Source organism: Diaphorina citri, unplaced genomic scaffold, assembly GCF_000475195.1.
Source record: "Diaphorina citri unplaced genomic scaffold, Diaci psyllid genome assembly version 1.1 scaffold29, whole genome shotgun sequence".
NCBI lineage: Eukaryota > Metazoa > Arthropoda > Insecta > Hemiptera > Psyllidae > Diaphorina > Diaphorina citri.
In genome coordinates, this window is record NW_007377467.1 from 333344 (window position 1) to 357003 (window position 23660).

General features: G+C 35.9%; 2 protein-coding genes and 1 long non-coding RNA gene across 4 annotated transcripts in view; 2 read left to right on the plus strand and 1 right to left on the minus strand.

Moving 5' to 3' along the window:
- Window positions 1-400: 400 nt before the first annotated feature.
- Window positions 401-20577, plus strand: LOC103510915. Its single transcript, XM_026824813.1, has 7 exons — window positions 401-579; window positions 5251-5419; window positions 6135-6289; window positions 6701-6964; window positions 15814-15934; window positions 16450-16601; window positions 20464-20577. The coding sequence occupies exons 1-7, from the start codon at window positions 424-426 to the stop codon at window positions 20476-20478; spliced, it is 1032 nt and encodes a 343-aa protein (XP_026680614.1). The 5' UTR covers window positions 401-423; the 3' UTR covers window positions 20479-20577.
- Window positions 7341-8429, plus strand: LOC113468149. Its single transcript, XR_003392004.1, has 2 exons — window positions 7341-7752; window positions 7917-8429. It is a non-coding gene; the product is annotated as an uncharacterized LOC113468149 (long non-coding RNA).
- A 583-nt stretch (window positions 20578-21160) lies between the features above and the next one.
- The window catches only part of LOC103510925, a 48585-nt gene continuing 46085 nt past the window's right edge, over window positions 21161-23660 (minus strand). For both annotated transcript variants that reach the window (XM_026824861.1, XM_017444834.2), the window contains 3 exons: window positions 22996-23204; window positions 21992-22358; window positions 21161-21545 (listed from right to left, as the gene is read on the minus strand). In XM_026824861.1, the coding sequence (XP_026680662.1) occupies window positions 21310-21545; window positions 21992-22358; window positions 22996-23204 (812 nt within the window). In that variant the 3' untranslated portion in view covers window positions 21161-21309. The remainder of the gene's footprint in view (window positions 21546-21991; window positions 22359-22995; window positions 23205-23660) is intronic.

The window sequence follows — 23660 nt, forward strand, 5'->3', positions numbered from 1 at the left end:
GAAAACATACAATTAGAATATCCTGATTATCCTGCAATAATCCTCATAATTAGGTAGCTGCATAATCGTTCTGTAGGAACACTAGGTCTTTTTCTTTCGCTTTATTTAAAATGGCAGGATTCTCCTAAAGCCTAAAGGAGCTCTTCCATCCAACCACACTCTTCTTCTTCACCTTTTCCCGTGTACAGACGGGGTCAACGTTTTTCGTCAGCCTCTCAATCAACCCTAACTAGGGTGATTGCTTTGGGCTGACATTTTGTTTTGGCTACAAACTTTACTAGTGGATGCCCTTCGCACTCAACCTTTGCTATTAATTTAGCAAAGGAAATTTCCACCCACCCAACCACACTGGTTAATAATAATAATAATAATAATAATCCATCTTTTTCTTTTGTTTCAGGAAGTATCCGTGCCATCTTCATAATGCAAAATAGTAAATGGTTTTTTCTAGTCATATGTTTAGTTGCCATCATTAAATTTCACAAAGCTGTACCTGTTCCTGATAGCAATAATCAAATTAGAACGTTAAAGGATTCTTCATTAGAATTAGATGACTTAGATTTGGCGAGCTCTGATGAAGTAAGTATGCTTTTGTCAATCACCGTAAAGTCATACAACTTATGAGCCGAAAGGTAGAGGGTTCTTAGAGATCTCTGGCAACAATGCAAGGAGTTTTCCACATTAAGATTTGGAAACCTCTTTACATTGTAGCCTGAAATCTCCTAAAAACGGCTACATCGTTGGGTTAAGTAATAGAGGCTCAAGTTTTAAGACTTCACGCTAATTATAATCAATAAGTTGATAAGTTACCAGTACCAGGGGCGAGCCTCTGGGATTACTTCAAATCTTCTTATCATGGTTGGGAGGAAATTCTTCATTGAAATATTTCAATACCATTTGACAAAGAAAAAATGAATAAAACAGTAATGTACTACTGTTTCGGTCTTTTGTTTTAGAGCCTATGGCCTATGGGTAGGTTACATTGTGCACCTTCGATCTACATTACATGCATATTAGGTATTCCTTAAATAGCTCTGCATACGGGGTGGTAATTTTATACAACTTTATATTAAAACTGTTCCCATCGGAAATTGGAGTTCCCATGGGATAACAGAAACAATATTCCCTGTGACGAGAAGAGTGGTCCGGGATTTTCAAAACCTCCAGGCTAAAATTTGGGAACTTCTTGAGGTCTCATTCAAATGGCAAGACTACTTTTAATTTAACCTTGATGATTGCTAAAAATTACACAATCGTACCGAAGTGTGATGATTAATTTATTGACCTCAGCACTGTGCTGATAGAACCAGTTCCTCATGTGGGCCACATGATGCACACTAACCTAGACAGCTTCCAGCCTCCGTGGCCAGGTGGTCTATTCCAGTGACTCTTTATCTAGAGGGCTTTGGTTCAAGTACCATCAGGAGCGGACTTTTCTGAAGAAACTTTTGCTACGGGGTTTGTAAAGAAAAGTTTCTACCCGATACAATGTTGACGGGAATATACGATCTAAGTATAGGGTATAGGTAGTTAACAGAATTAGATTGGTGGCCACCTTTATCCCAGGAAAAAATCGTGATGCAGAATTACAGAATTTGACTCAAAATAGGAAATGATGCTCCAAAGATGAACTCTTATAGTGGTTTCTGGATCCCTGCCAGGCTGTGGTAAGGAGGAAATTACCGAGTAACCAGGACAAGGATCTAGGTACTTGAGTTCTTTATGAGGATTTATAAGTCTCCCTGGGGGAATCCGTGCTCTTCATAATTATTATACTTGCTTCCCGTATATCCAGCATGTACCTGTACCTGGACAAGTTAGTACGTAACAAACCATACAACATACAAACATATTATACACAAGTATGTTAACACCTCATGGTGGATTCCAAAAGTATTACATTGGACTTTAAACCACTTGAACGGTTGAACTCCTAATAAGATTGCGTTTAGTAGGAAGGAAGCCCATTTAGACTGCACGTTTGACGTTTAGCACGTTAATCTACTTATGCGGATGGTAATGGTAGTACGGAACAGGCAATGTTGAGGAACTCAGTCTTGTTAACTCTTGTAAATTATCCATGAGAATAGAACTTCATATTAGCCGCCTGTAGGACGCAATTCTATTTTCCATTTCTTAGTTCTTTATTGAATACTGTATATTACATATTCTAACAGGTATGTAAACCTCATTAAAATGAGGGTATGTTGCCTGAGTCCATCTCTATTTATACTTTATTGCATTAGCTTCCAGTTTTAGAATTGAATCCCTTCTTTTTTCCATGGTATTTTTTCCTACCTGTTTTCCTTATCTCTAACCTTTACCTTTATCTCTGACATTTATATGCTTTTCAACTTTATCCACCTTAATAATTATTCTATAAACAGACATGAGATCTGCTCATAAATATTATTTACATGAGAAGCATAGGGGCGTGATTAAGATGCCTTGAGTGCGCCTTTGGTAAACTTTGGTTTGGTATCAATCATATTCATGGAATCATGGCAAATTGGATACCTAATACTCTTTTGTTCTGACCCTGCACACATCGCAACCAATGTTTCCAAACAAACACATCATAGGTAATTGCGATACTTATAAATAATTTATATCCACATGCTTGAGAAATTCATTTTTACAGACAAAGACTAGAAACACGAGTGCCACGCGGTTTACCACAAGAATTTATAATTTCATAGCACCGTGTGTGTGCTGTTCACTATTACATTAATTTACCGGTATTGAAAAATAATTCGATTAATTATTTCTACATGTGTTGATATTTATGGCTCTTCAGATGGGCTATACTTTCAAGATTAAACATGAAAGAATTTATAGCAATAGAAACACAGAACTTATTTCAGGGTGAAATATTAGTAATTTATTTAGCTATCCCACAAGGTAATTTCAAACAGGGTAGACAAAACTATTTAGCCAATCAGCACATCCTTTTGAAACAGTAGGTACAAAGTTACCCTTCTTGAAACAAAGCGCTACCTACTCGATTTCAAAATCTTTAGATAGGTACCATTAAGTATATACCTACCTTTATTCAGACGTGGATACCAGATCTTGATGTTCCTGATTTCATTATTAGATGGCTACCTTATCAAACTCAAAAATATACCTAAGTATCTACTCGACCTTTTAATAATAATAGCTATTAGAAAGGTTTATTATTTATTACCTACACCTCAAGTCTGGTACCTTCTGGGTAGGTATTCAAATTCAAGCCTCATTTTATTTAAATTATAAACATTGAACAGTCAATATGAATATTGATTGTACAAGTAATCGAGTAAAAGAAGTATTCATTAATTATCGAGTTGATTCCTGTATTAAGATTTAATACCTGCTTTGTAGGCAATATTCTGCTTTGCGGGGAACATTTAAAAGTGATTGAAATTCAACAAATCCAAAACCAAAAGATGACATCCAGTACTTACATCACAAGTTTTTGGTGTATAAGAGAACACAGCCTAAATATTTCTACGATAAGACAGTAGAATTTCATTTCTCACCCTTGATTATTTATTAATTGAGTATTTATATTTTACTAGTACTTCATGGGTTGAGTGAGCTTTAAGGACTCACACAACTTGTTTTCCCTCGGGAACTTTACACCTCTTGAGGTTTTGCTAGTTTTGCTTAATGGTGGGATTTGGTGACCCTTGACTAATAGGTGAGCTTTAAGGTGTGTCCAAACATAGTCACCCCGCCGTCGATCCACATCGATCGACGGCCGTCGACTATCGGTGGACACACCTTTGAGCTCTTTTCTTATAAACCTGAATCTGAGAGGTTGAGAGAATGAGTACTTACTTATAAGTAGCGACCAGTAGCGGCATTATCGGTATGATAGTGGTGGTGTAGTGGTCAAGGCGCTCGCCTGGTAAACAGGAGGGCGTGGGTTCAATCCCAGCCGAGGTATGGAATTTTATCCTCAATATAGAACAGAATAAAGAACCATCTCAAAACTCCAACGACGGTAAACAAATTCAACATTGAAGGTCGGATCTTATTTAAATCGAAAATCATATTAGGGATCAGGGGCCCGTTCCTGGAAAAAATTCTCACTTCTCGATCAAAACTCGGAACCTAATTGACAAACAGTGCAACTTGTTTCTGTACGCGAAGACTGTGTGAAGTTCGAAGTGAGAAAAACTTTCAAGAGCAGGTCCCAGGGTTACCAAATCAGTCAATTACAACTTATTTGCTATATAGGTATCTAAGTTCTCAAGAGCTGACTGGCAATTTCCGAGATATTTATGGAAATCGAGACGCAGTCTATGCTGAAACATAGCTGAAGATTTAAGAGCCTTTTAAGAGCTCGCAACTGGGGTACTAATCAGGACAAATCTTACAGAAATGGGGTAACAACTTCTATTTCATTTCGGGTGGTCATTTTTGAGGTGCACTCAGCCTTGTACTATCGTAATAATAACCTGATGTGGATGCCCTTGTGGATCGTAAATTAATCTAATTTGAGATTTATTTCCATTTTCAGTTGACCAGAATGCAAACAATTTTGATGACAAGTCCAGCGAAGACATTGACAAGCCTACGAAGCAAGAAGACGATGGAAAGAGTAAACGAGTGTTCTTCAAGTTCGGTGGATCTGGGGGTGCCTCTGGCAATATCCTATTTGATCTTATTAGGGTGAGTAAATAGATTTTATTTTATATTTTGGTGTGAGGTTTTCCCTCAGCAAAGTGTCCTCTAAGCTGAAGTACAGTTAACAGTTAAGGAGATAAGCTCACTTTGTTTAGCCGACCAAGTAAGGAGTCATTACATTACGTAAATCTCCATAATTATTTATATCATTCCCTCATGCATAATTAGAATGAATAAAGCCTCATAGATTATGAATAAAAGCCCCAAGCAATTAGTAAGGCAACGTCATCAAATGAGCACATATTTATCCAGGTGATTTTCAACGCAGCTTTCAATCTGCAAGGAAAATCTTTGTAAGTTTATAGTTAGGTATAGGTAGTATTATGCAATCAACCGTAGCAAGTTATCATGATAAGAAGGGGAAGGGATAGATTAAATACAAAATATTACATGGGTAGGTAAAACCCGGATTGAACTAAAATGATAAGTGATTTCACCCTGCTGCATATACAAAGGTATCGTACATCAGTCCAGATATTCAAAAATGATCTGCTAACTTGCTCAGTTATTTTTCTGCTCAAGGTAACTATCCCTTTGGTCAAAATCTCTTATTGTTGATTTTTTACCTCTTTCCAGGCTGGCGTTTCAGTAAAAGAAAGTTCACCGGCCAAGTCAAATCCAACGAGAGGGAAGAGAACAGTCGGATTTCTGAGGACATTGTTTCCAAACTTATCTCAGGTATCTATCTACCTATTACTTTCGATAAATTTCATGTTAGGGGGAAACCCTTGCTCATCAAGCCCAAGTATTTCGATGGCATCACTAAAGATGTGTTCACACATAGTCGAGAGGTGGAAGACGTACATCTATGATATCGAGGCACTGTACGGTTTCAGTTGACGACTTCATCGAGACATCGACTATGTTTGGACACACCTTAATAAGTATAATCTTGGTAAAGGAGGCTAGGATTTTTATCTCATCCTTGATGGATCGAATCCCACTGAAGGCATGGAATTCCATCCTTACTCTTCAGTATTATTTCAAACTTTGAATATACTAACTAATAATGCAGTTTCTTACCACTAAGTTAGAGGGAGTTTCACAGTTTCTCTTTCTTATTTGAGGGGCCCAAATAACAGTAAATCTCCATAATTATTTATATCATTCCCTCATGCATAATTAGGATGAATAAAGCCTCATAGATTATGAATAAAAGCCCCAAGCAATTAGTAAGGCAACGTCATCAAATGAGCACATATCTAGGTGATTTTCAACGCAGCTTTCAATCTGCAAGGAAAATCTTTGTAGGTTTATAGTTAGGTATAGGTAGTATTATGCAATCAACCGTAGCAAGTTATCATGAAAAGAAGGGGAAGGGATAGATTAAATAAAAAATATTACATGGGTAGGTAAAACCCGGATTGAACTGAAAATGCTGCATAAACAAAGGTATCGTACATCAGTCCAGATATTCAAAAAATGATCTGCTAACTTGCTCAGTTATTTTTCTGCTCAAGGTAACTATCTCTTTGGTCAAAATCTCTTATTGTTGATTTTTACCTCTTTCCAGGCTGGCGTTTCAGTAAAAGAAAGTTCACCGGCCAAGTCAAATCCAACGAGAGGGAAGAGAACAGTCGGATTTCTGAGGACATTGTTTCCAAACTTATCTCAGGTATCTACCTACCTATTACTTTCGATAAATTTCAAGTTAGGGGGAAACCCTTGGTCATCAAGCCCAAGTATTTCGATGGCATCTCTAAAGATGTGTTCACACATAGTCGAGAGGTGGAAGACATCTATGATATCGAGGCACTGTACGGTTTCAGTTGACGACTTCATCAACTATGTTTGGACACACCTTAATAAGTATAATCTTGGTAAAGAAGGCTAGGATTTTTATCTCATCCTTGATGGATCGAATCCCAATGAAGGCATGGAATTCCATCCTCAGTATTATTTCAAACTTTAAATATACTAACTAATAATGCAGTTTCTTACCACTAAGTTAGAGGGAGTTTCACAGTTTCTCTTTCTTATTTGAGGGGCCCAAATAACAGCTAATCTTAATTCGTTCGACTTGCAGATAATTGACCGGAAAATCCAGCAGATCACCCGGATACTGTTCCGAGTCATCGGCAGACTTGTCCTCAGAGGCGGAAATGGCGGAGGTGGTGGTGGCGACGATGACAAGGAAGGTCGCAAGATCTCCATAACTCTCCCCACCTATCCTCCAAGTGAAGAAGATGAAGAGGATGAAACCGAGGCTCCAGCGGGTGACAGTGAAACGGAGGCTACAGACACCGATGCTGAAATAACCACAACACCGGACTCGCTTTCGGAATCTCCGGTAAAAGCAGATTTGTTTGGTAAAGCTTGAGTTGCTTCCCGAGGGTACCTTGACTCCATACACAAAAAGTCCAGTCTGAGGCTTAGGTGTTGGGGCAACTGCCTCAGGGGATGGATTAAGCTTTTATCAATCTACGAGGGTACCTTGGAATAAAAAAAACACAAGGTCCCCTAGATATCTGCAGTGTTGGTAGGAGTATCTAGATAGAGTCCTCTGGTGTTGCACATGTGTGGTTTTATGTAGATGAGATAATTATCTTCGGGATGAAGTTTCAGGTGATTTAATTGGACTGAGGGACTTGTAAGTCAGTTGTAAAAAAGCGCTTATAATGAAAAAATAATAAAATTTGGTTCCTGCATTATCCACTCCGAGGCTTAGGTGTTGGGGTAACTGCCTCAGAGGATGGATTAAGCTCATATCAATCTACGAGGGTACCGTGGAATAAAAAAAACACTAGGTCCCCTAGATATCTGCAGTGTTGGTAGGAGTACCTAGATAGAGTCCTCTGGTGTTGCACATGTGTGGTTTTATGTAGATGAGATAATTATCTTCGGGATGAAGTTGCAGGTGATTTAATTGGACTGAGGGACTTGTAAGTCAGTTGTAAAAAAGCGCTTATAATGAAAAAATAATAAAATTTGGTTCCTGCATTACTCCTTTATTAGGTTGAATCCAATTTTACATACAATTCAGGCACATAACTGCTGTAAACACACACTGCACCTTGGTCAATGATAAACACTTTATTCACTCCATAAAACAACTCATTACTGGCATTACACACGTAGGTATGCCGGAATGATTAAGATTCATAAATATCGGTCACTTGGTTTGTTTAATTATCCCAGAGTAGAATTCTACATCAGGGGAGTTGTCTGAAGGGTTTGGATAGTCGCCTGTCAAGAACTGGTCAACTTCTTGAAATAGGAAAAGGACCTGAATGGTTTAATAGGTATGTCGGAATGATTAAGATTCATAAATATCGGTCACTTGGTTTGTTTAATTATCCCAGAGTAGAATTCTGCATCAGGGGAGTTGTCTGAAGGGTTTGGATAGTCGCCTGTCAAGAACTGGTCAACTTCTTGAAATAGGAAAAGGACCTGAATGGTTTAAAAATGAAGAGAATTTTCCTCAATCAATCATTATCCCTTGACCTTACATACCCGTGAGATTAGCGGATTAGACATCGGAAAAAATTCTCTTTCGAAATCAATTTTTTCTTTCTTTTTCATTGTAAAGTCCTTGCTTTGATTAACACCAATATAATTACATGCACTACCTACACACTATTTCTCAGTGGTTCATAAATGTTGGTCCGAATATGCTCCGACCCCGAATAGGTAATGTCAAAAAAAGGTTAAGTATCCTTTGCAAGGTCATGTCAAAACCCATGACTTTACTTGTTTTTACTTTAAAGGGATTACATTTTATAGATGCTTTAAAAATTGCTCCTTTTCCACCCTTTTGTTAATGGGGGGAAAAATCCTGCAAAAAACGCGATGATGATGATTAGAGACTGCCATTTTCTCTACATAATTATGTAGAACCCTTGGGTTCAGTGGACCTCGGTTTAAGAGCCACTAGTCTGGTCTGGTCTCCACATCACACATGACCAAGCAGAACTTTTGCTTTTGCCACCAAGTTGTGAGTCTAGTGATAAAAATTGCTCCTTTTCCACCCTTTTGTTAATGGGGGGGAAAAATCCTGCAAAAAACGCGATGATGATTAGAGACTGCCATTTTCTCTACATAATTATGTAGAACCCTTGGGTTCAGTGGACCTCAGTTTAAGAGCCACTAGTCTGGTCTGGTCTCCACATCACACATGACCAAGCAGAACTTTTGCTTTTGCCACCAAGTTGTATAATTGCATTGAAAGTTTGCGCTGTGACCGAGGTCTTATTCAGTTGTGAAGTCCAAGATCAACAATATGTTCTTGCTTTTTCTTTGCATTAAAATGTTCTACAGCTTATTGTACGTATAAATCTTACTCAAAAGAAAACGCATGAGTCTGTTCAATTAGCTGATGAAATCTTTTTAATTTTAGTAGGGTCAACTATTAATTTCAGTTCGTATTTCAAATTATGACGAATTTAACTGTAGCCAAATGTTGCAAGCATAATTATTTTATTTCTCTCTTAATTTTGGTACTCACGAAACTTTAATAGTTTTTTAGACGAATTTAACTGTAGCCAAATGTTGCAAGCATAATTATTTTATTTCTCTCTTAATTTTGGTACTCACGAAACTTTAATAGTTTTTTGGTTCGTTGGCCAGGTAACAAATAAGTTTTGCAGGACCTTCATGATTCTCCTCTAGTGAAATTAAATAATGAGTACCACAAAGAAAAAATAAATTAAAAAAAGTTATAAGAGGAGGCACCTATGATGAAAAAATGTAGGTAAGTAAGTACTTACTTGTAGATTTCAAGTTAGTAAATTTTATACCTACATCAATAAAATCTACCTTTCCTTGAAAGTCACTTATAGCTATGATAAGGTAATGAGTAATGAGTGTTGGTTGGTACCTAACATAATAAAGCACCATATAGTGTGCAGTTTTCGCAATGGATCAAAATTCTTTTTGGTGTTGTTCAAGGTGCCTACCATTGGTTAGAAAACTGAGTGAACTTTGTAAAGATAAATTTCAAAATTCGAACCAAGTATTGCCAACTTTAAAGCTGACGTCCTTTGAGAATGTGAAATTAAATAATGAGTACCACAAAGAAAAAATAAATTAAAAAAAGTTATAAGAGGAGGCACCTATGATGGAAAAATGTAGGTAAGTAAGTACTTACTTGTAGATTTCAAGTTAGTAAATTTTATACATCAATAAAATCTACCTTTCCTTGAAAGTCACTTATAGCTATGATAAGGTAATGAGTAATGAGTGTTGGTTGGTTGGTACCTAACATAATAAAGCACCATATAGTGTGCAGTTTTCGCAATGGATAAAAATTCTTTTTGGTGTTTGTTCAAGGTGCCTACCACTGGTTAGAAAACTGAGTGAACTTTGTAAAGATAAATTTCAAAATTCGAACCAAGTATTGCCAACTTTAAAGCTGACGTCCTTTGAGAAACTAGCACATTTTCATGCGTCATCATCAGTATTTACCGGTTTTAGATATGATTTTGAAATGCGTACAATTTATTCATACTGGAAACACTGGAATTCGAAATATTAAATTCTTAGCGTGGTCCAACCAGATCTCAAGTGGTTAGTGGTACAAGGTACCCATTATTGTTATGACTACCTACTAACAATGATTAATAAAACAACATTTTGCTTTGATTTTTATAGCTACTAGCCTCCAAACAAAAGGTCTGACAACAAACAGAGCTACTGACCTCTGGAGGTCACCTAATGCGGACTTGACATTTTGGACTGAACCAAGAAATGACGTGATGTACAAAATTGACCATCGACGGACCTATACTGCAGAGGACAAGAAGAAAAGGACTGAGGATAAACAGAAAAATCCATTGAAGAATACTATCTGACAAATTAAATTTCTTAGACAGATAATAGCAAATAATAATGAAAAATAATAATCAGCATTTCTCACATTAGTTCCATTGGGTGTTGAGTAGTTAAGGACGGGCTAACTATTCTTTCCATAAAAGTTCACATTTAAGTAACTGTTAACTACTTGTTTTAAAGCTTACTCATGGTGGATAATGCAATTCTTTATAAAGACTTGTTTTTGTTTACTGGAAAAATGGTAATTACATATTTACGAGAACCATTATCGCCATTAAGTTTGCAAATGCTTTGGCAGAAGTTGCAATTTCCAAATGCACAACTTGCAATCAATAATCATAGATACTAACTCTGATTTATTTGTTTTCCTTTCAGTCTTTAGAAGGCGGTGACAATCAGATTGCAGAATCCCAAGTCATAACCAAGATCGCGAAACAGTAGGTACAAAGTTACCCTTCTTGAAACAAAGCGCTACCTACTCGATTTCAAAATCTTTAGATAGGTACCATTAAGTATATACCTACCTTTATTCAGACGTGGATACCAGATCTTGATGTTCCTGATTTCATTATTAGATGGCTACCTTATCAAACTCAAAAATATACCTAAGTATCTACTCGACCTTTTAATAATAATAGCTATTAGAAACAAGCTTATCAAACTCAAAAATATACCTAAGTATCTACTCGACCTTTTAATAATGATAGCTATTAGAAAGGTTTATTATTTATTACCTACACCTCAAGTCTGGTACCTTCTGGGTAGGTATTCAAGCCTCATTTTATTTAAATTATAAACATTGAACAGTCAATATAAATATTGATTGTACGAGTAAAAGAAGTATTCATTAATTATCGAGTTGATTCCTGTATTAAGATTTAATACCGGCTTTGTAGGCAATATTCTGCTTTGCGGGGAACATTTAAATGTGATTGAAATTCAACAGATCAAAACCAAAAGATGACATCCAATACTTACATCACAAGTTTATGGTGTATAAGAGAACACAGCCTAAATATTTCTACGATAAGACAGTAGAATTTCATTTCTCACCCTTAATTGATTATTTATTAATTGAGTATTTATATTTTACTAGTACTTCATGGGTTGAGTGAGCTTTAAGGACTCACACAACTTGTTTTCCCTCATTGACCACAATAATAAGATCATAAATGCTGTGTTAACCCCATGAAGGGGAAAGAAAGAGCTCGTAAAACCGTATTGAATATTATCATCTTTCCTTGGTTACCCGTCTATGGGACACTTGGTCGAGCAACAATGACATTAGAGTAAGAAGTAAAATAAAAAAGAGTGAAAGTACCTATTCGATAACAGATTATCTCAAGACAATCGTGCCTACCTACTTACCCAAATCAAAACAGAATATTGTCAATTGTCACCTGTGATTTGTCATGCGATAGGAATATTCAGAAGCTAAATATTGAGCAATGGTGGCAAAATCTTGAGCAGAGATGATTTTTAATAGGCCGGGCGATGCTGCGAACTCTTGACGTTCGCGCGCCTCCCGGCGCGCTTGATCTAATAAATAATATACGTAAATATTAAGCACAAGAACGTAACCATCATGTGAGGTTAATGCATGAATTTCCTTTCGTCCTCTTTGACCTACGTACCTAGGTAATAGTTTATTTAGAATGTTGACAATTATCTTGTGGTTACGTTCTTGTGCTTAATATTTACGTATGTTATTTATTAGATAAAAATCATCTCTGCTCAAGATTTTGCCACCATTGCTCAATATTTAGCTTCTGAATTCCTATCGCATGACAAATCACAGGTGACAATTGACAATATTCTGTTTTGATTTGGGTAAGTAGGTAGGCACGATTGTCTTGAGATACCTAATCTGTTATCGAATAGGTACTTTCACTCTTTTTTATTTTACTTCTTACTCTAATGTCATTGTTGCTCGACCAAGTGTCCCATAGACGGGTAAGCAAGGAAAGATGATAATATTACGTACAGTTTTACGAGCTCTTTCTTTCCCCTTCATGGGGTTAACACAGCATTTATGATCTTAATATACATCGTGTACTAATCGTGTACCATCTCTAAGTTTGTCTCTTCATAATACTAGTGCTTATTTATACTGCTCGCATAGGACTAAAAAGTCCCTTTACTCCAGCAGTAGGCTACTACTATTATTGTGGTCTTTCTCTAATTATATTGAGGATAAAATTCCATACGCCATACCTCGGCTGGGATTGAACCCACGCCCTCCTGTTTACCAGAAGAGCGCCTTGACCACTACACCACCACTATCATACCGATAATGCCGCTACTGGTCGCTACTTATAAGTAAGTACTCATTCTCTCAACCTTAGGTTCCGCGTTTTGATCGAGAAGTGAGAATTCTTTCCAGGAACGGGCCCCTGATCCCTTATATGATTTTCGATTTAAATAAGATCCGACCTTCAATGTTGAATTTGTTTACCGTCGTTGGAGTTTTGAGATGGTTCTCTATTCTGTTCTGAAGAAGACACGTCTCTTGCTTTCCTGGCGATCTTGGTTATGACTTGGGATTCTGCAATCTGATTGTCACCGCCTTCTAAAGACTGAAAGGAAAACAAATAAATCAGAGTTAGTACCTATCTATGATTATTGATTGCAAGTTGTGCATTTGGAAATTGCAACTTCTGCCAAAGCATTTGCAAACTTAATGGCGATAATGGTTCTCGTAAATATGTAATTACCATTTTTCCAGTAAACAAAAACAAGTCTTTATAAAGAATTGCATTATCCACCATGAGTAAGCTTTAAAACAAGTAGTTAACAGTTACTTAAATGTGAACTTTTATGGAAATAATAGTTAGCCCGTCCTTAACTACTCAACACCCAATGGAACTAATGTGAGAAATGCTGATTATTATTTTTCATTATTATTTGCTATTATCTGTCTAAGAAATTTAATTTGTCAGATAGTATTCTTCAATGGATTTTTCTGTTTATCCTCAGTCCTTTTCTTCTTGTCCTCTGCAGTATAGGTCCGTCGATGGTCAATTTTGTACATCACGTCATTTCTTGGTTCAGTCCAAAATGTCAAGTCCGCATTAGGTGACCTCCAGAGGTCAGTAGCTCTGTTTGTTGTCAGACCTTTTGTTTGGAGGCTAGTAGCTATAAAAATCAAAGCAAAATGTTGTTTTATTAATCATTGTTAGTAGGTAGTCATAACAATAATGGGTACCTATCTCCTATCTAATAAAATACAGTAAACAGTATCTATTCTCCGAAAGAGGTTGTGTAATGATTGTAGTCTTATGAGCCCAAAGCTACATAAAAAACTTACTGCACCTAAATACTTTTTTTTACTATTTCTCAGTGGTTCATAAATGTTGGTCCGAATATGCTCCGACCCCGAATAGGTAATGTCAAAAAAAGGTTAAGTATCCTTTGCAAGGTCATGTCAAAACCCATGACTTTACTTGTTTTTACTTTAAAGGGATTACATTTTATAGATGCTATAAAAATTGCTCCTTTTCCACCCTTTTGTTAATGGGGGGGAAAAATCCTGCAAAAAACGCGATGATGATTAGAGACTGCCATTTTCTCTACATAATTATGTAGAACCCTTGGGTTCAGTGGACCTCAGTTTAAGAGCCACTAGTCTGGTCTGGTCTCCACATCACACATGACCAAGCAGAACTTTTGCTTTTGCCACCAAGTTGTGAGTCTAGTGACCAATTTGTTTCTCAATGTAGAACCACCTAGTTTCATTGTTTACATTCACTGATACAGTTACCAATATAGGGTGGTTTGGTGGAAGACGCGCGCCTTTTGGTGAGAAATTCAACCTTTGTGAGAGAAAAGCTCGAATTAGGTATTTAGATACAAAAGAACACATGCACATGAACACATACGAACAGATCACTTGGACATCAGAGGACATCAAAAAGGATATTTCCAGCAATTTGGAAAATTTAATTTGGGCCGATTCCAATACTTTCTCAATTGCATTGTATGGGATTCCATACATAATGTAGTAGAAAGTGACACGGATATTTCCAGCAATTTCCCAATTTGGAAAATTTAATTTGGGCCGATTCCAATACTTTCTCAATTGCATTGTATGGGATTCCATACATAATGTAGTAGAAAGTGACAATTACTATGCACACAAATAATATTCAGATTTCAGAAGAGATATTGAAATTGTAGTTCATTAGTAATTATCATAATAGACTCATGAATATTGCATTGACAATTTTACATTTATGACCAATACTTTGAGAGTGGGGTGGTGAGAAGGCGTAAGGTTGATTCAGATATTCGCTAAATTTAGTACCTGTTGGTAAAAAAAAAGTATTTAGGTGCAGTAAGTTTTTTATGTAGCTTTGGGCTCATAAGACTACAATCATTACACAACCTCTTTCGGAGAATAGATACTGTTTACTGTATTTTATTAGATAGGAGATAGGTACCCATTATTGTTATGACTACCTACTAACAATGATTAATAAAACAACATTTTGCTTTGATTTTTATAGCTACTAGCCTCCAAACAAAAGGTCTGACAACAAACAGAGCTACTGACCTCTGGAGGTCACCTAATGCGGACTTGACATTTTGGACTGAACCAAGAAATGACGTGATGTACAAAATTGACCATCGACGGGTATTTAGGTGCAGTAAGTTTTTTATGTAGCTTTGGGTTCATAAGACTACAATCATTACACAACCTCTTTCGGAGAATAGATACTGTTTACTGTATTTTATTAGATAGGTACCCATTATTGTTATGACTACCTACTAACAATGATTAATAAAACAACATTTTGCTTTGATTTTTATAGCTACTTAGCCTCCAAACAAAAGGTCTGACAACAATAAACAGAGGTACTGACCTCTGGAGGTCACCTAATGCGGACTTGACATTTTGGACTGAACCAAGAAATGACGTGATGTACAAAATTGACCATCGACGGACCTATACTGCAGAGGACAAGAAGAAAAGGACTGAGGATAAACAGAAAAATCCATTGAAGAATACTATCTGACAAATTAAATTTCTTAGACAGATAATAGCAAATAATAATGAAAAATAATAATCAGCATTTCTCACATTAGTTCCATTGGGTGTTGAGTAGTTAAGGACGGGCTAACTATTCTTTCCATAAAAGTTCACATTTAAGTAACTGTTAACTACTTGTTTTAAAGCTTACTCATGGTGGATAATGCAATTCTTTATAAAGACTTGTTTTTGTTTACTGGAAAAATGGTAATTACATATTTACGAGAACCATTATCGCCATTAAGTTTGCAAATGCTTTGGCAGAAGTTGCAATTTCCAAATGCACAACTTGCAATCAATAATCATAGATACTAACTCTGATTTATTTGTTTTCCTTTCAGTCTTTAGAAGGCGGTGACAATCAGATTGCAGAATCCCAAGTCATAACCAAGATCGCCAGGAAAGCAAGAGACGTGTCTTCTTTAGAACAGAATAAAGAACCATCTCAAAACTCCAACGACGGTAAACAAATTCAACATTGAAGGTCGGATCTTATTTAAATCGAAAATCATATTAGGGATCAGGGGCCCGTTCCTGGAAAAAATTCTCACTTCTCGATCAAAACTCGGAACCTAATTGACAAACAGTGCAACTTGTTTCTGTACGCGAAGACTGTGTGAAGTTCGAAGTGAGAAAAACTTTCAAGAGCAGGTCCCAGGGTTACCAAATCAGTCAATTACAACTTATTTGCTATATATCTAAGCTCTCAAGAGCTGACTGGCAATTTCCGAGATATTTATAAAAATCGAGGCGCTGTCTATGCTGAAACATAGCTGAAGATTTAAGAGCCTTTTAAGAGCTCGCAACTGGGGTACTAATCAGGACAAATCTTAGAGAAATGGGGTAACAACTTCTATTTCATTTCTGGTCGTCATTTTTGAGGTGCACTCAGCCTTGTGCTATCCTAATAATAACCTGATGTGGATGCCCTTGTGGATCGTAAAATAATCTAATTTGAGATTTATTTCCATTTTCAGTTGACCAAAATGCAAACAATTTTGATGACAAGTCTAGCGAAGACATTGACAAGCCTACGAAGCAAGAAGACGATGGAAAGAGTAAACGAGTGTTCTTCAAATTCGGTGGATCTGGGGGTGCCTCTGGCAATATCCTATTTGATCTTATTAGGGTGAGTAAATAGATTTTATTTTATATTTTGGTGTGAGAAAAAATGAGCTTATAGTTGCGAGAACTTGGGTCTTCCATTATATGAACTGAAGAACAACCTAATGTAAATTTACTGATCATACTTGCTTAAATTGTCTTTGTAAGACGATGACTGAGTACTTGAGTAGTTACAATCCTCTAAAATCGGGCACATAATAATTATGTTGAAATTAATAGGTACATAATAGGTACCTGCTTTAGTTGAGATATTGTAAATATTTTTCTGCCTGCACTGGAACTGTATAAAAAAATGGTGTATGCCCTTGTCAAGGGATTTCCCAGTAATTTCAGCCGACTAGTCTACCTAGTATGTGAAATTTATGATTTTGGGTAATGTCTAATGGGCATCCAATATAATAGGTAACAATGGTGAACTAAAGAAATTAAAATTTAATATTCAATGGGTATACGGTTATCCACATCTTCAATACAATCCTTAACCATTCTAGGTATCTCCTTTTGTATATTTTCTGCTTTTCCAAGTTCTATCTCAAGAACCATTCTACTAATATCTGACATATTTTCGCGTGAGGTATAGTCACATTGTATGACACCTACCTCGTTATATCTTCGAACAAAATGTTCAATGTTTTACGTAAACATGGATGTGAATTGATGAACATTGCAGTTTTATTTATTTTTTACAATTTAAATTTAAGTGACACTAATTGACTTGATGTTTTTTTTTTACACTTTTGACCTTAAAAAAAACTTCTCGCGTAAGAATTAAAGTGTGTGAACGCATTAACTTGGACATGGACAAATTTGATTATTTTTCTCTCTCTTCATTTCTCCTCCTCCAAAAAAGTTGGTTGCTGGAACTGGTACAACCCCGGAAAAAGACGAACCGAAGAACGCTGCACTCACTGACTCTGTGGATCAAGGCACTGTGGTGAAAGAGGATGGCTACAGCTCTGGAATTCCGGGACCTTTCACCAGATTACTGATCTTGCTGAACCGAAGTTTTTCAAATGTGGTCCAGGATCTCATCGTTGTAAGTTATACACGTTATTATCTTAATAACAATTGTTATGAATCTTCTTATTTTTCCAACCCTAAGTCATTAGACGATAGAGTACCAATTAAGATGGTTTTCCTCTGGAAAACTCAAAGTGGTTAGTTGGAGAAGCACTTCCAGGAGAACCTTGCCACTTAAAACCAGAAAAAAATAATATGAGATTAGTCTCAGCTAAAATAAATAGTTATAAACATCCTTGTATTAACGAACTGGTTTTCATAACATATGCAATGTGCTCAACTTTTGTGAGTGCTTCCCCATTGCTTGATGAAGAACCGGTTCAAAAAGTTATAGCATATTGCATACCTTGGATAAATATTGAAATTGCAGGCACCGTAAATCTATCCATCTGGGTTCTTGTTGTTTCGTTTACATCTGCCCTTTTTTATCTGCTTTTCTCAGCGACTAGCTCAAACCAGTGAAAGATTGGTGAACTTCAAAGCAAAACTGATAACATCTGTAATTTAAAAGCTGCTAAAACCCAGGAAGGAGCTGAAATCAAGGAATCGTATCTGAAACCAAAGTTATCAAAAATGTTACCACGCAAAAGACTGACTTCTCCATGTTAAATACCTATTTGTTATATTTTAAACAGTAACTTGAAATTTTTAAGTAAAACTGTATTGTTAGGCAATATTTTCCAATATGTTATTAGATGGTTTTTTGTTATATTTTAAACAGTAACTTGAAATTTTTAAGTAAAACTGTATTGTTAGGCAATATTTTCCAATATGTTATTAGATGGTTTTCATTCTACCAATTACATTGGGAACAATTTCGTACCAAACTATCGATTTTTTTTTAATGGTGAAATTGACTGTATAGCACTAGTTTTCAGGGATTCCAATTAATTTATAAACTTATGTACGTATGATTATCTAGAAAAGATGATAATTTTAATATTTAGCATTTAATTTAACAGTACAGTGGTGGGAAGGGAATAGGTAAATGAACAATTCAACAGGTATCGGACCAAAATTATATCGCAATTTATTTAACAAAGAGAGTGGTGCGATGTGGATTTAATATTTAACAAAATAATATTCAATTCAATTTTAAATAACTTTGATTTTTCTTTATTTGAATTAGCATTTTCACAGGGTATTTTTATTTACAATCCGACGAACGATAAATAATAGAAAGGAAATTAGAGTTAAGAGAAAGAGAAAAGGGAGAGAATAGAAATAGTCAAACAAGGAATAAAGGAAAGACTTGTTAAAATATGAAAATAAAGGAGGACTGAGCAATAAAATTTGAAGGAAAAGGTGTTCGTGCTTAGTATTAATTTTTGTCTGTTGAACAATCTTAATATGTGCCAACAGTATTGTTATATTTTTATTCTGAAACGAATTACCATAGTAGGATTGTAGGTACCAATGAGTTACATGTAACCTTACCTATTTATTATGTTACCCATAATTACCAGATAGGATAGTCCAAAACACTTTTGACCTTAAAAAAAACTTCTCGCGTAAGAATTAAAGTGTGTGAACGCATTAACTTGGACATGGACAAATTTGACTTCTCATGATACACCCTAAGTTCCTCCTATTTGTGTTTCGATGTTGATATTCACCTGAGATTTTAAAATAAATTATAAAAAAATCGTGCTAACGTACAATCTACAATGACTTGACTTGACTTGACTTGAAGCATGCTGGACAAAACATGAGGAATTCAACTTCAATTTCTTCAGCAGAATCGGAGACCTTACTATCGACTTACGCCCGACTAATTTTAGTAAGTATTTACCTACTTTCTTACTTGACAAACTCACAACTCAAGGCTAGGTAATTCTAGACAATTTAATATATCAGTAATCAGAAGAGACTTACAAAGTACCACAAAATATGTTCACAATGCATTTTTATTAACATTGAAATGAAGGGAAAATATGTTCCTGGTGGTTATTCGATAAAAAATGCTTAACAACTAAATTTTAATTATATTGGTTGCTTTTTAGAGCTTTGTATTATACTAATTAACTAACTTTATTAATAATATTATTTAGTTTTCATTAAAAATATAAGATTATTGGTAAGTATTTTAGTTATTCGAGGTTATATTTTTGCATGGGATTCTTTTTAACTTAACCAATAGGTAATGCTAAAATGTTATCAGTAGTTGGGCACAGCTTATTTCTTTGGAAAATATGGTATTTTCTTGGCCAGTGGCTATACGATGTTCAATAGTTCCCAACGGATCACTGAAGCGTTGTGCGTGGTTAACAACTGAATAGTTAACCATTTGAGACAATGTAGACAGTCTCGAAATACACTTTTAGCCTCGTGAGGACACTTGAACTTGTTGGACACCAACAAAAAAGTGATATGACATTAAAGCCTGACACCTAAATTCGCTTAATATATTTATCGTCTTTCAGTAGGTACATATTATGTAAATGTAAATGCAGTTTCTTTGTGTTATTATGTCACAACTTTGGTGCTCACTGCAGCATTGTAAGATTTTCCCAATATCTCAATTTCGTGCTGTAGACAGTCTCGAAGTACACTTTTAGCCTCGTGAGGACACTTGAACTTGTTGGACACCAACAAAAAAGTGATATGACATTAAAGCCTGACACCTAAATTCGCTTTGACCCAAAAAAATGTGAATTCTGTGTTCTTTCGCACTTACAAAAATATCTGACTTTTCATAGATAACTAGTTTCATAAGGCCGGAATAATTTTTTGTGAATTCTGTGTTCTTTCGCACTTACAAAAATATCTGACTTTTCATAGATAACTAGTTTCATAAGGCCGGAATAATTTTTGTGGTACTTTGGTTTGGTTTCTTCTTTTTCCAGATATTGAATGTCTGAAATGCACACTCCATCTCATCAATACAATGTGTGCCGTATATCAGTTACTAAGTGTTACCAAATCTCACATCCTCAAATCAACAACTTCACGTTACCAAACAATGAGATTTTAATGCCTGTTTCCTATTAAGTCATCAGCCATACAATAAAGTCATTAAAATAGTTACCTATATCTACACCTCTACACTCACGTATTAAGTTTTAATGTTTTTTTTTTTTTTTTTTTTTTTTTTTTTGGGGATATTAATTTTGTCTGTTGAACAATCTTAATATGTGCCAACAGTATTGTTATATTTTTATTCTGAAACGAATTGCCATAGTAGGATTGTAGGTACCAATGAGTTACATGTAACCTTACCTATTTATTATGTTACCCATAATTACCAGATAGGATAGTCCAAATACAAGACATGTAATTTTAAAGTACAAAAATAGTAGGTAACTTTTATTTAGTTCCAACATTCTCAAATATTTTTACAGGAAATGCAGTGATTTTATCACATCTTATTAGGTATACCTACAAACCTACATAATATATTTATCGTCTTTCAGTAGGTACATATTATTATGTAAATGCAGTTTCTTTGTGTTATTATGTCACAACTTTGGTGCTCACTGCAGCATTGTAAGATTTTCCCAATATCTAATAATCCTTAAAATCCAATGATTACCTACCATGCTGGCACCGGTCGCTATGTGCATTTATATGTCATAGCTACTCATTTTCCTCACGAGGCTGAGTGGACCCCGCAACAGCCAGTCACAGCATTATTGTCCTGATAACATTTGTCCACCTAAATCACATCTGGCATAAACAGAAAGGGAACAATTTCACAGGGTCTTCCCAGGATTGACATACGGCAGTTGATAAGGAATCACAACCTGTCCTGCAATAAGGATCACTCGGGATGGTCTATGTGTTATGAAAAAGAGGAAAGGTCTGTCAAACGTCAACTTCAGAGGATCTGAAGAGCCTCTCTTTCGCCTTTTCCTCCTTTCTGTTCTGTCGTCAGCATGGATCTCACTAGCTCTTGAGAGGTTGGGGGTGTTAGCATATTTAACGTCATCTGAAATCATAGCATGACGAGATACGTTATAAGAGGACAACGATTATTAGACTTTAACTTCTCCAGGAATGGCAGACACTAAAGGAATCTCCAGGAATAAAAGTACATCAACATTTAAGTCTAAACTTAATCTTCCCTTACTCTTGGCTAGAAGACTGAGGGGGGTGAACCTACCCTAGAAGGTGTAGATTTGTAGAAGTACGAAAAATTGAAGGAAATTGTGAAACTTGAGATAAAAATATACCTAATGTTTCTGAATATGTATTGTAGTACGAAATTAGACTTACCTAATTTAGAGATGACAGAACTGACAGAATTCAGGGGTAAACCTACCCTAGAAGGTGTAGATTTGTAGAAGTACGAAAAATTGAAGGAAATTGTGAAACTTGATATAAAAATATACCTAATGTTTCTGAATATGTATTGTAGTACGAAATTAGACTTACCTAATTTAGAGATGACAGAACTGACAGAATTCACAGCCACAAAGGATGTTGAAAAGTACACATTCTCTCGAATGGACGTCACGTGCATGGGTCTAAATTTCGTCTCGTTCTTCATCTTACTCTCATTCTTTTCGACCTGATAATCTCTTGTGTCGTTGAATAGGGTTTGAATTTGAAACCTTTTCAGAAACGAGATGAGCTCGAGATTTTTATTCAACATTGTAAGCTGAGGAAGAAGAACTTCGGTTTCGGATTTCGCTTGAGATTCGATGATTGAGATGATGCCCCCTTCCTTGTCGAGATTTTCCTTGACAAATTCGAAATCTTCAATGTCAGGCATGACTAGGATCAAGGATGCACTGGATTCCTGAAATACAAGCACGTATATATTTCTTCGTTATTAGATATGTTATGTGTTATTTTCTGATATCTTCCATACTATTCCATAGCATGTACCTAGTCTATGCGATCATGTTCGTATTTTTAAACTATTCTCTCGGACCTCGGACTCTGCGCAGTATCAAGAAAGAAGATTCTTATTGGAAAAGTGACAACTGCAATAAACTTGTTGTAGGTATAAAATAATTAACCCCTCCGTCTGTTGAGGGCCTTCTCAAAAGACGTAGGAACTGGTGCAAAAAATCGAAAATATGTACTTGAGTTACCACTTTCTTATAGATGAGAATTGTAGGGAATTTCCTGTATTCCTGTAAAAATAATAAAGCGGAGCAACAACTGTTTAGCTAAAGCTGTTAAAGAGACTATAATACATGTCCTACTTCGGCAGTACTATGTACCTAGATATTATAGAAAACTCATAAAAGTATGGAGGAAATTCTAGTGTACGAACTTGTAAAAATAATAAAGCGGAGCAACAACTGTTTAGCTAAAGCTGTTAAAGAGACTAGGTACAATGTATAATACATGTCCTACTTCGGCAGTACTATGTACCTAGATATTATAGAAAACTCATAAAAGTATGGAGGAAATTCTAGTGTACGAACCTCAAAGAACAACTGGGCTACGGTGCTTCTAATCTTTACATTGTAGCCAGCATGTATGAAGCCAACATAGGGAATCATGGGCACGTTGTAAGTTTTGCCTCGTGAGATGAACGCGTGCGATGGCTTGTGTGATAGATAAGTGTAGACGGACAACTTGCTGAAATCCTTCCAATGACTCATCAAACCAGTGTCCGTTCTTAGTTCTACCACTGGAAGAAAAACATTTTAATCAGTAGTCACAGTATTGGAAGATAACCAATAGCAGATGGTGAAGCCAAAAAACAATTTTCTACCAAGCTCTGAGATCTTAGATCACTTTTATTCTTCAGACACAAGTACCACTTTATTAACGTTACACTCGAAGACCAATGGAGCGCTTTGGAAAATTTCCGTTTAAAATCGTATTTCGCGTTTTGTTTTGTGTTTTTTAAGTTCCGTGAGTTAATAAAATCTTAAAATGTCCACACTATACTCGTACGTGTACCGTGTTCGAAAGCCGGAAGTGAGTGTTCAGACTTATAGTGCGAAAAGTAGTAAGATTATCGAAACTTACAGTACCTCTAAGTCGGAATCAACAATTCAAACTTCCAGCGCGAAAACCATCACTAAGCCGGACGTCAGTGTCCAAACGAAAACCGTTAGTAAGCCGGAAGCGTCTCTCCAAA